The sequence below is a fragment of the Branchiostoma belcheri genome, unplaced genomic scaffold (genome assembly GCF_001625305.1).
Source record: "Branchiostoma belcheri isolate BF01 breed outbred unplaced genomic scaffold, Haploidv18h27 scaffold202, whole genome shotgun sequence".
NCBI lineage: Eukaryota > Metazoa > Chordata > Leptocardii > Amphioxiformes > Branchiostomatidae > Branchiostoma > Branchiostoma belcheri.
The window spans coordinates 159566-172315 of record NW_017803514.1 but is presented as its reverse complement, the minus strand read 5'-3'; the positions used below and the strand labels follow the sequence as shown (position 1 = coordinate 172315).

Genomic DNA, 12750 nt, shown 5'->3' with positions numbered 1-12750 from the left:
CCCCCCCCCCACTGTCCCTGGTGCTGAAGGGCATTCTCTTTATGAGACATTTCGTCAAAATTGCATCATTCTGTTTCTTTGATGATGCTGCAGATTATGTACAACACCACTCTGTAATGAGCACAACTTTTGATGACACTGCAGATTGTGGGCACATACAGTCCTGAGATGTTCACGGAATTTTATGATGCTACAGATTATGTGCACCTTCCATTCTGATTAGAGCACAACTTTTGATCACGTTACAGATTGTGTGCAGCATCATTTTGGGATGAGCACAACTTTTGATGATGCTACAAATTATGTGCACATGTATCTCCATTCTGGAATGAGCACAAGTTTTGATGACGCCACAGATTATTTGCAGTGTCATCCTGGGATCAGGACAACTTTTGATGACGCTACAGATTATGTGACGTCCATTCCGGGATCAGCAAGATCGAGCACAAGTTTTGATGATGCTGCAGATTATGTGTTCATGCAATACCATTCTGTAATGAGCACGACTTTTGATGATACTACAGATTATGTGCAGCTATATTCTGAGAACAGCACGATTTCTGATGATGCTGCAGATTGTGTGCAGCATCATTCCAGGATGAGCACAACTTTTGATGATGCTCCAAATTATGTGTACATGTATCTCCAATCTGGGATCAGCACGAGTTTTGCTGACACTACAGATTGTGTGCAGCATCATTCCGGGATGAGCACGACCTTGATGGACTGGCTACTGCTGTTGACAAGGTCAATGCCCTTCACCACGTCAGACAGAGGCAGCTGCTGGGTGATGATGTCCTGCGAAACAACGGCAAAAAAAAACGTCAGGAAAGACAAGAGTTCACTCTGACTACAGAATAGCTGTACAGATTAGCTGTCTGGGCAAATATGATATTGAGTGGTACCTATCTATAGTAATTAATATTCTATTGTGAAGCAAGTTTAAACTGCAATTTCCAACACACACGCATGAAATTGGACTTATCCAAATTTTCAACTGTACAACTCTGGTCTATGTGCAAGGAATGAGCATAATGACTTCTAGATAAACTTTCAAGATAATATTCTATTGTTTCTGTGTGTTTCTGCAGTGAAAACATGACACTCATGCAAACAGGTCACACTTTGACAATTGACTGATGTCCTTTGCTATATTAAACACTTTGTTCCATTCTTAAAGAAAAGAAAGTTTTTTGATGACAGCAAGTTTCTAATGTACTGACCTCTATAGGGAGTTCCTTCTTGGCGATCATGGAGATTGCTTTGGGGTAGGTGTTGTAACCTGCAGGACAAACCAACAGGCCGGCAGGGAGGGTTAGGAACCATGAGTTTAGAACCAACCATACATGATCTGACATGAAATGATACTGTTGAATCCTACATATGAGGACATGGTATCCATAGGTAGAAGTTTTGTACTTACCCAAATGGCAGCCGTGAATGTTCAGTTCTGTAAACAAAATAACAAAATAAGGGACGTATATCCAGATAGAAACGCCTGAGCGTTACTGGTTCTCATGGATAAAACATGGTTTCAGGAAAATTTGATTGCAAAGACAAGATTGGTGAGGAAATAATCCTTAAGTCACTCTAAAATAGGTTAATGAACTCGTAAGCTTAGTAATGAAAACATCCCGAGTCTTTGTCATGCTCAACAGATACAACAGGTGATCATTGGAGATTCCTTAATAAACAAACAAACGTTTGGTGTCTCCGATGATGGTCCAGTCGACGGACGTCTCGTTCTTGAACACGCTGAACTCCACAAACGTGCCCAGCTTGGCAATCATGTGCAGCCTGTCAGGACAGAGACAACACAAAACGTATTCTCGTTTAAAGTGAAAACTTTTGGTCCAACACAAACAGTTTCAACCAGTCACTCTGGTCTTCCTCAGTAGACTGACTGACACTGTAAGGATTTTAGACACTGAACAAGATTATTTCCTGAGAGGGGTGAAGGAAGCCATTTACATCAGGGCCCATCACCCTACATTGAACCGCAACGGGGGCCGACATCGTCTACCAGATACCTTTGACCCAGTGTTGACGTCACACTTCAAAGAAGCCACGTGACAAGCTTCACTGGGTCAGTCTACTGAGGAAGACCAGAGTAACTGGTCGAAAGCTCTAGGTGAGAGAATTTTTTTGTGTTGGACCAAAAGTTTTAACTTTAAACATGTAACTACCAACACAGATGAACTTTCAAGATAGTATAAAAAAATGTATTCTCTATTTAATGGTAACAGTAAATTATAATAAATGTTTTTTGTGTGGGGAACAACACCAGTGAAAGCTGCCTGTGCCCCATGCATATTGTACTGTGACAATTCCATCAAATCAAATCAATCAAAAGTATTTGTTTGTCACTTCATCAGGACACATAAAGTTCATTTGTTGGTAACTTCTCAGTTTTTGTTTTTTCTTAAACATAAAGTGATGGGTAAAACAAAAAGAATAGCATTTGTTTGTTTCCACATTATGCATTTGTTTTGCAAATGTTACCTTTCTAGTAATCAATTAGAATAATTTATATTTTACATTCTACTGTTAATCTTAGTACTAGTATTTGTATTTCTGATCTGGATACATGTAACCTGAACTCAGTCATAGATACATGTAAACCATTACTGATTCAGAATAATCTTAGTTATCCGACCACGTACCCCTGTTTAACGGAGACAGGGCTGCCGGTTGCCTCGATGTAAACGTCACATCCGTATCCGTCTGTCAGCTTCTTCACCTCCGCGATGACATCACAGTTTCCTGGGTTTAACACGACGTCGGCGCCGCACTTCTTCGCAACATCCAACTGGGCAGACAAAAGGTGATGAGATTATCATATCAGATTCTGTGTTCATCTTGGTAGTTACATGTTTAGACTTAAAACTTAGATCCAACACAAAAAGTTCTCTCACCTAGATCTAGAGCCTTCAACCAGTCACTCTCACTGGTCTTCCTCAGCAGACTGACTCAGCCCAGTCAAAGAAGCCACGTGACAAGCCTCACTGGGTCAGTCTACTGAGGAAGACCAGAGTGACTGGTCAAAAGCTCTAGGTGAGAGAACTTCTTTGTGTTGGATCTAAAGTTCTAACTTTAAACAAGAGATGAGATTGTACTCATACTTAGTTAATACATGTATTACATCCTCAAAGTTTTATTGATACAATTTACTGGGAATACCAGTGATGCAGAATTTAAAATGTTTTGCCAACCTTTCTTCATGTAAACATTGTACTTGAAATTTTCTTTTCAATGAGTCTATTTTAGGTTATGTAGGAAAACACATTCAGTTGACTAATATCTGTTGCAGAAACCTTACCTTACCTTATACCTACTCCCATACTCATGTCTTAGGGTGCAGGACTATGGTAACATGAGTCAGGCATCTTGAACAGAGTATTTTTCTATCCAAAGTTCAAACGTACCTTCCAGTCATACAGATCCAGAGCGATCAGTTTCGCCGGGTTTTTCTGTTTGGCGGCTGCTACCATTCCCAGGCCGAGGGGGCCGCAGCCCGACACCACCACCACGTCCCGGAACTGGATCTCCCCCCTCTCCACAGCGTGAATGGAACAGGCCAGCGGCTCGATGAAAGCCGCGTGGTGAGGAGGGACAGATTTTGGCACCTTCAGGGTAAAAACATCAACAATATACTAACTATGTAAGATAGTTGTCACAATCAGTCACATAATATTGAGTTTTACATACTTTATACTTTATTCATAAAAATCAACATAGTATATGGTACAACTGAATTGTGTTGACCTAACAAAAAGTAAACACGAGTCAGCTTAGCAAAAGTACATTAGAGACATCACAACACTTACATTATACACAGAGGCACTAGGCCTTCATTTGGCTGTTGTATAGACGGATTGAGTAATGTAAGAATGAATTATACAGTCTGTTTGTTCTAGCCCTGGGTACCCTGATCCCCCCCGAGTTCCTTAGGTTATCAAACATTGCAAACTTAGGTTATCAAACATTGCACTGAATGCAGTAACTAAACCATGTTAACAGCTTGCATTCCTCTAACCAAGAATCAACACATAAACGTACAGCACAACTTCTATTTGACTCTTTCTTACAAAACAATTTAGTGCTCCCTCTGGGGACCAGTGTGCATGACTGCACAGTAACTGTGACGGGAAACTACAGATCTAAAGACATATGGGTTTTACCTATAGAACAATGCATCAACTAAACACAGTAATAACTGACCATTAAATGAAACATAGCCTGATATACACAAATGTGTAAACAGTTGTTCTGCCCACCTTGTGGATGATACTGTCGGATATGTACTTCATGTACCCTGCCATGGCTCCTGGAACGGGCAGGACAGACCAAGTCAAACCAAACATTCATCTTCTATCTGCAAAAAAACATTATAACCTCGAGCTTCTTGCTTCTGCACAACAAAGGAGGCTCATAAGAATAAGAACTAAAGATCTCAAGTCTGACGGCCTTACATTATGTACCTGGAGTTCGCTGGTGAAAGCCGAAGATGTCATGCGGCATGCCTGTAGCCAGAAAATAACAATAACAAGGAAAACAAAAACATTAATTTTCTCAATCCTTTGACTGATCTGATGCTCTTCTGATGATGTTTTGAAAGATCCCAGTAGGAGACACTCCAGCAAAGGAAGGATGCTGTACATAAATGTATTTCCCTCCCAACTTCCCTCCCATGTATGGATATAATATAAGGGAACGTACACATGTGGTATAACAGTACGTACACATGTGGTATAACAGTACGTACACATGTGGTATAACAGTACGTACACATGTGGTATAACAGTACGTACACATGTGGTATAACAGTACGTACACATGTGGTATTGCCCCCTCACACAATATAACAGTACGTACACATGTTGTATTGCCCCCTCAGACAATATAACAGAACGTACACATGTGGTATAACAGTACGTACACATGTCGTATAACAGTATGTACAAATGTGGTATAACAGTACGTACACATGTGATATTGCCCCCTCAGACAGTATCGGCACTTCCAGCATGGCACGATGCTCTCAGCGATGGCCTGATCTCCCAGCTCCAGGGAAAACTTCTCTGCAGCTCCTGAAGAACGGAAACAAATGTACCTGTGGGCTACCGTACTACACACAGCACTAATGTACCTGTGGGCTACCGTACCTTGCACAATACTAATGTACCTGTGGGGTACCGTACCTGGTCTCCCAGCTCAAGGGAGAACTTCTCCGCAGTCATTACAGCACAGAAGGCAAAGTCAGGGTCTACTTATACAAATGTACCTCTGGGCTACCGTATCTGTTCTCAATAATAATGTACTAGTAGGCTACCTTACTTGATCCCAGCACTAATGTACCTATGAGCTACCATACCTGGTCCCAACACAAATGTACCTGTGGGCTACCGTACCTGATGCCAGCACTAATGTACCTATGGGCTACAGTACCTGGTCCCAACACAAATGTACCTATAGGCTACGGTACCTGGTCCCGGCCTTAAATGTACCTATGGGCTACCGTACCTGGTCCCAGTGCGACCACCTCCCCAATAAACTCGTGCCCGGGTACGATGGGCGGCTGGCAGTACGGCTCTCGGTCCTTGTCACCTGGGAATGAGAATGGCAACAGATCAGACATGTCAAAAAAGATAGATCAATGAATAAAAAAAGGTAGTTTACAAATAAGGAGACACAGAATAGCGGCACCCCGGAGAAGCACTTGGTATCCCCGGCACAGATCTCACAGGATTCATCTTAACCAGAACCTCCTCCAGCACTGATGTACCTGTGGGCTACCGTACCTGGTTCCTTCACTAATGTACCTGTGGGCTACCTTACCTGGCCCAGCACTAATGTACCTGTGGGCTACCGTACCTTTCTCATCACTAATGTACCTGAGGGCTGCAGTACTTACCCCCCTCGCTAATGTACCTGAGGGCTACCGTACCTTTCTCATCACTAATGTACCTGAGGGCTGCAGTACTTACCCCCAGCGCTAATGTACCTGAGGGCTACCGTACCTGTTCCCATCACTAATGTACCTGTGGGCTGCAGTACTTACCCCCAGCACTAATGTACCTATGGGCTACCGTACCTGGTCCAGCACTAATGTACCTATGGGCTACCGTACCTGGTCCAGCACTAATGTACCTATGGGCTACCGTACCTACCCCAGAACAGCGGAGCCCCAGCGAAGCACTTGGCATCCCCTGCACAGATTCCAACGGCAGTCACCTTCACCAGAACCTCCTCCGGTCCAACGGTCGGCACGTCAAGCGCCTCCATGCGGTAGTCACCTGAAGTGCAGCGGGGCATGCTCATGTTGGGTCCAGTTTTCACAACACACCTTCTCTGGGACACTGGGTGCCCTTTCACCCAAGGTCAAAGTAACTCAAGCCACATGATAAAACATTATTTGTAAATTATCAACCGGTACAAAGTACACCTTTACATTTACATACACCCCGGGCTGTGTTTTATCCTCAGCTCAAATTGCGCAGGCAGGGTTCTGGATAGTCCGCACATATCCAGAACCGTTCCGCACATATCCAGAACCGTACCTAAGGCAAATCTACGTTCTTGGATATCCAGAGACTATCCAGAACCGTACCTGAGGCAAATCTACATTCTTGGATATCCAGAGACTATCCAGAACCGTACCTGAGGCAAATCTACGTTCTTGGATATCCAGAGACTATCCAGAACCGTACCTGAGGCAAATCTACGTTCTTGGATATCCAGAGACTATCCAGAACCATGCTTCAGGGGCAAATCTACGTTCTTGGATATCCAGAGACTATCCAGAACCTTGCCTGGGGCAAATCTACGTTCTTGGACACGCGGAGACTATCCAGAACCGTGCCTGATCCTAATCCTAACCCATTGAGGCATAGGAACTACATGTAGCTAAACAGGCGTACGGTTCTGGATATGATGGCCCCGCCCCCTTTTCCGAACGGTACAAAGAGCAGACATGATAATATGTTATGGGAGTCAACTTTTCCAACTTTCTTCTGCCAAAACCTGCTGATTTTTGTAACAAAAGACATTAGATTTGTCAGATAAACTATTTGTGAACCGACTGGAAAAGTCGACTGTTTTTTTCGCTGGTACAAACATCATAATTTTGTTGACATTTTCTGTTGTTCCTTGCCTGGAGTTATCTCATGCGTTACCTGACGTAACTAGACGTTACCTGACGTTAAACGTTACCTGGCGTTAACGTTACCTGGAGCGTAGCAGACCACTCCTTTCATCTTGGCGGGGATCCCTGGAACCGAAGACATCTTCAAGGCGTTGAAAAACACTTCAGAAAACCAGAGATCGAAAACTTTGACGCAGTCGTGGCAGGCAGTGTTCCAAAGGTCACAGGGGTACAAAGGGTAAAGGTCGCCCTCTGGTGGGGACGCCTGTTTATCCATATAGTATCGCGATCGGCCCTATACCGCATAAGGTATTACATAAACGACTGAAAGCCCATGATACGTATAGAGATTGGATAAAACTGTTTAATCATTGTTGCAGTGGATGTATATACTGTGTGTGAGTGGGAAAGAGACCATACAAGACTTGTCCAGAATAGTTTAGGACAAGTCTTGGTACAACCGTTTTGTGTTCTACAACGTACTTATTGTGTAACGTTACACATCTAGACGTTTGCTGGAGAATATATATTAAGAAAAAGTGGCTAAAAGCTATCACTGTAGATTATCATAAAATATATATTTGTAAAAAATTCAAATTTATTCAGAGTTATATAGTTATATATAGGTTTAAAATATTAGACACAGGCACAGAAGCCAAAATTGTTCAACTGTTGTGGTGTCCTGCGCCCTGCAACCGCCAGTTGGATTTAGGCACGTAACACTTCGCTGCTGTATTAATTATGTTTACCGAAGGAAAGCATATTGTTTTTACTCAGTTTCTTCCCCCTCCTCTTCTGTTCCAAACACTGACCTCTGACCTGGCCAATGACATTATTTGTTGACGTCTGTCACCATGGTGACTGGTGTTGGGTTACATAATGTTGCAGTTTCATGGTCTGCTCTGCTTCTGTCACCATATACTCGTAGTACATGTATGTGAATGTGTTTGAGTAAAAATGAAGAGGACAGACCATGTCCGAAGGTAAACATGCATTTGCTTTGCAAATGTTACTTCTCTAGTTACCTATCTTATCGATGCATCGGGATAATGCAGAAAACTCACGTGTCGCCAGAGGGCGTCTGGCTCTGCTACTTGTGCCTTAATCTCCAAGCAGATGTTACGGTGGCAGAATCGTACCAAACCGACAGAACACTATCCAATTTCATACACACCATATACATATCATATACCAGAATACATCATATAGTCATGTATTAATTAACAATTATTATTCTGAATAAAATGATAAATTTTGTTGTAAACTAATTTGTCACGACCAGATATAAGCATGAAGAACGTGAGTCTATTTAATCCATGAGCTTCCCCCTAGTCACTAGTCTGTTGTTAATATTTGCAACAGCGTTCCAGGCAGGATAAATCAGGTTCTCAGAGATCCGCAGGACTCCATCGGCTTCTGCAATAAACAAGTGATTGGATCATTTATTCGGTTCTGGCAGACAAGTGAAAAGAGTTGAAGTTGAATGATATAGAAGTACTCTCATCTTTCTTTACTTTATGAATAGATACGGCTAGTTGATACCCCTCATGCTTGTAGGGTCAGGGACAGATATAGGTTCTCCCTTCTGTATTCTACCGGGGTTTTGGAAGCTCACTTGACTCTCATGGACTCATAAACAACTGCCCGGGGTAGTGGCACGTTCCCAGGACCCATGAATGATACGCAGAACACGGTATTAATGGGCGACCCCCCGGGTCTATAACGCGGGTATAGAAAAGAGTGCGTACAAGCTTCTTGAAGACTGGGTAGCAGGCTTTGTGCTAGAGGCAGCCAGGTGCCAATTGTGGTGTGAGGTATAGAACCATGTCGGCTGTCAGACCGTATGATTTGGATTGTGTAGTTTTTCCCGTTCGTGTATAAATACGCCAGATGACGCAACTGGCCTTCCGGGTGATCCGGCTGCAGTCTGATTGAACTCGGTAGAGGGCGATATTAAAGAGAGCGTCAAAAGACAATACGCCGACAGGATTTTTGTTTTTTTTTTTTGTTTTTAGATATTTTGTAGGTTATGCCTTCATCTCAAACATATTCGTTTTTCGTACCCCTGAAGTGCACCCTACTGTCAGTATTTGCGTCGAAGTGAGTCACCTTGCAGTCCTTAACCATAGAAATCCCCACAGGGCGAAAACTGTGTTCTGCTACCTTCAAGTCTAAAAGCCTTTGAAAATGGCGCGTAGAAAATCCAGGCAATGGCGGTCCGTAGAGAAAATGGCGGTTTGTTGATACCAAATGCAGTGAACCTTAAAGTCACAACAACAAGAACAGTAAAACAAGTGTTGGGGCCATAGTGCAAGGGTCATTCTCTGTACTTGCTAAACCCACTAAAAAGGACATGATCAAACATGCCGGGTTTTTTTTTTTGCCTGTTTTTTTTGGGGGGGGGGCAAGATTATTAGTGGGGTCGTGTGGCGTAGCGGCAGAGTGCGAAACTCGCGACTTTACTCGGAACTAAGAGTGCCGAGTTCGAGTCCTGACATGCCACCGATCTTGTGCCCTTGGGAAAGGCACTTTACACGGCTTTCCTCACTTCACTCAGGTGAAAATGAGTATGTAGAGTATTGTACTGTCCACTGTGTTGGTTGCGGCATTAATATAAGTTGAAAAAACTTGAGTGTGCCGTCACCACGTATTGTGATTAGATGTTGGAATATAAAAAAAACACATAATGCAACCTATAACATAACAACGTAGTTATGATGAGGTAACAGGTCGTGATTTGACCATGTCGCGATGTTTGCTCTAAGCTACGCCGTGTTGACTCAGTAACCTCGGACTTCGCCTGTGCGCTTGAGCTATTTGCTGACTTCGTAGTTTCACTGCCGGAAAAACACCCTGACGTAACGTATTTGCGTTAGTGGGGTCGTGTGGCGTAGCGGCAGGGTGTGCGACTCGGAACTATGAGTCCCGGGTTCGAGTCCTGACATGCCACCGATCTTGTGCCCTTGCATTGGGAAAGGCACTTTACACGACTTTCCTCACTTCGCTCAGGTGAAAATGAGTATTGTCCTGTCATGTATTGTCCCGTGTTGGTGGCGGCATTAATATAAATTGAAAAAACTTGAGTGTGTCGTCACCACGTCTGGTGATTACATGTTGGAATAAAAAAAAGTATTTCTGCCTTCTACCAAAGAAAAGTGTACAGAAGGCGTACAAATGCAGCTGTGCGGCTAACAGCAGTATCTCATCTTGCCCCCCCCCGACTTTTTTTGGGGGGGGGGGCCAAGATTATACCGGAAAAAGTTAACAGTAATTAATAATACATTGATACATTTTTTTATTAAGCGAGATTAAAAATAAAGAGATAATTTATTGCCATACGTATACCTGCCAGTTAAGCTAACTACATATCAATATCCATGTATTATCTTGAAGTCGCCTTTTCGGAACTGCCTTATCACATTAATTCTCAGCGAAACAAATTAGTTCTGCTCGATGGGCCGTTTCAAGCAAGCTCGCGGTTATCATCACCTTCTCTGTCCCCTTCGCATACTTTTATAACACTATGTACAGTATTCTGAGTGGGGGTGTTTTTTTTTATTCCAACATGTAATCACCCGACGTGGTGACGACACACTCAAGTTGTCAACTTATATTAATGCCGCCACCAACACAGAAGACAAATACATGACAGGACAATACTCATTTTCACCTGAGCGAAGTGAGGAAAGTCGTGTAAAGTGCCTTTCTCAAGGGCTCAGGATCGGTGGCATGTCAGGACTCGAACCCGGGACTCTTAGTTCCGAGTCGCGCACTCTGCCGCTACGCCACACGACCAAACGACATGTGGGGGTGCTTGTTCATGGTCATTGACTATTGACAGGACCATCCTGTCAGAAGTGCCTTTATTCTGCGCTATTGACTATTGACTGGACTTTTTTTATCTTTTAACCAGTGCCATTTTGGGCTCTATTGACAGATATGTTTTTTTTTTTTTTCGTTTTCATTTTTTAACCAATCAGAAGGCAAATGCTATTGTACTGTATATTTGGCATTTCACAATGGTGGCTACCAGCACAGCGTAACGTCGCAATACCATTACACTCTGGCGCCGTGTACCCAAGTGCATTCGAAGGCGATTTGGTGATGGCTTACACGAACGCAGAGACAAACAGACAAACGGACAAACGCTACTGAAAACACAACCTTCTTGGCGAAGGTAACGATGGCAGAGCAGGTGACTCATTAGCATGGAAAAACACAACAGTTGACTTGGGCAGTGAACCAGACATCCTGGGCCTGTTTACGCTGCAGCACTGACAGAACTAATTAGAATTCTCGCTGAAGAGTTACTGGCCCCGCAAAGTGTACAAACCTATAGTTACTGTACGGATATAAACAATACCAGAAAACTTACACACGTATACGTACACACACGTACGTACGTGACAATTTAACCCTTGGGATACGATTTTGTCTAAATAAACCATAAACTCTTAGAGACAATACATTACTAGTGTAACAGCCTAATGTACTGGGAACTTAGCATCTGAAAATCTGAATAAGTGCAAAATTTCGTCAACTACACGCGGTTCTCGGTGGCTTATATTGTATGGTATAGTACTGTAAATTCATTTTGGTTCGCGGGGATAAATTTCGCGTTAGGAAAGGAAATACTTTTTTTTCGGTGTTTTAAGTTCGCGGTTGAAACAGTACTTCAGCATAGAAGTGCATTTACAGTTAGTTGGAGACATTCTATTGTTTCTAGCTTGTTTCTGTACACACACACACAGAGACAGACAGACACGAACGCCTCTGAAAACATAACCTTTAATAGCGAAGGTAATAAGAAGCCAAACTTGCGTGGTGAGCTTTGTTCTGCTCTTCATTCTAATACTGTTTGGCCTTTCCAGACTCGGTCGTGTTCATCCTCATATAACAAAAGAACAGATGTCACTGTAGATTAAGGGCTTAGAAATGAGCTCCTGACGTGTTATCTTGCAATGGATCAAACCTGTCTTTTGTTCTTGTTGTGTTTTCGTTAAAGTACAGGAAGTCAAGTTTGATTCAATGGTAAAAAAAAATCAAATCACTCCCTTAGAGTCCCACTCTCCAATTTTGGCCCCTCTCGATTATTTCGAGTTCATCTTTATTTATTATCACACAATAGAACAGATGTAACTGTAGACTGAAGTGAAGGTAGTTTTAGGCGCTTCTTCCTTTCCTAGACGATCGTTTTGGTGCATCACCTGTTGCGTGTGCATCAATCCAAGTTTTCTAGTAACACTCCATTGAGCAATACATTTCTAGTTTGCGATGGTGCGACGATTGCACGGCGTGCATGTACGTGACCGGACTTTTGACGACTTTTGTCGCCTGTCGTCAGGTGTCATACATTGATCACGCGAACATCATCAGGACTTCACGTGAACAACCATTTTGGCTGAATCATGTTTTTCTGGGAACACGTGGTCTGTAAGCTCCCACCACCACCGAGTTGCATCCGGTGCCTGTGCTATAAAAGACGGCTCTTCTCTGACCTGCCCAATCCGACCGCCAGCCTTGTGGCCTTCCGTCTTCCAGCCACCGACAAGCACGAGCGACCTGACGCCGCGTCTGGGCACCACTACAGCGGTGATGGAAAACTT

General features: G+C 43.2%; 1 protein-coding gene across 1 annotated transcript; it reads right to left on the bottom strand.

The window, feature by feature from the left end:
- Nucleotides 1-11: 11 nt before the first annotated feature.
- Nucleotides 12-7377, bottom strand: LOC109469437 (erythritol/L-threitol dehydrogenase-like). The gene is made up of 12 exons (XM_019767953.1): nucleotides 7229-7377; nucleotides 6171-6296; nucleotides 5524-5607; nucleotides 4986-5090; nucleotides 4482-4523; nucleotides 4278-4327; nucleotides 3426-3626; nucleotides 2664-2809; nucleotides 1703-1797; nucleotides 1424-1450; nucleotides 1224-1282; nucleotides 12-798 (listed from the first exon to the last, which is right to left on the bottom strand). Exons 1-12 carry the CDS (start codon nucleotides 7284-7286, stop codon nucleotides 697-699), a joined length of 1095 nt encoding a protein of 364 aa, XP_019623512.1. The 5' UTR covers nucleotides 7287-7377; the 3' UTR covers nucleotides 12-696.
- Nucleotides 7378-12750: the final 5373 nt, after the last annotated feature.

What these genes read in the sequence shown, in the direction of transcription:
- LOC109469437 (XM_019767953.1), bottom strand. Translation starts at nt 7,286, where the DNA reads ATGTCTTCGGTTCCAGGGATCCCCGCCAAGATGAAAGGAGTGGTCTGC. An exon ending in CCGACAGTATCATCCACAAG is followed by an intron (nt 3,627 to 4,277) that starts GTGGGCAGAACA and finishes TTTACCCTGAAG; the next exon opens with GTGCCAAAATCTGTCCCTCC. An exon ending in AGAAGGAACTCCCTATAGAG is followed by an intron (nt 799 to 1,223) that starts GTCAGTACATTA and finishes GTTGTTTCGCAG; the next exon opens with GACATCATCACCCAGCAGCT.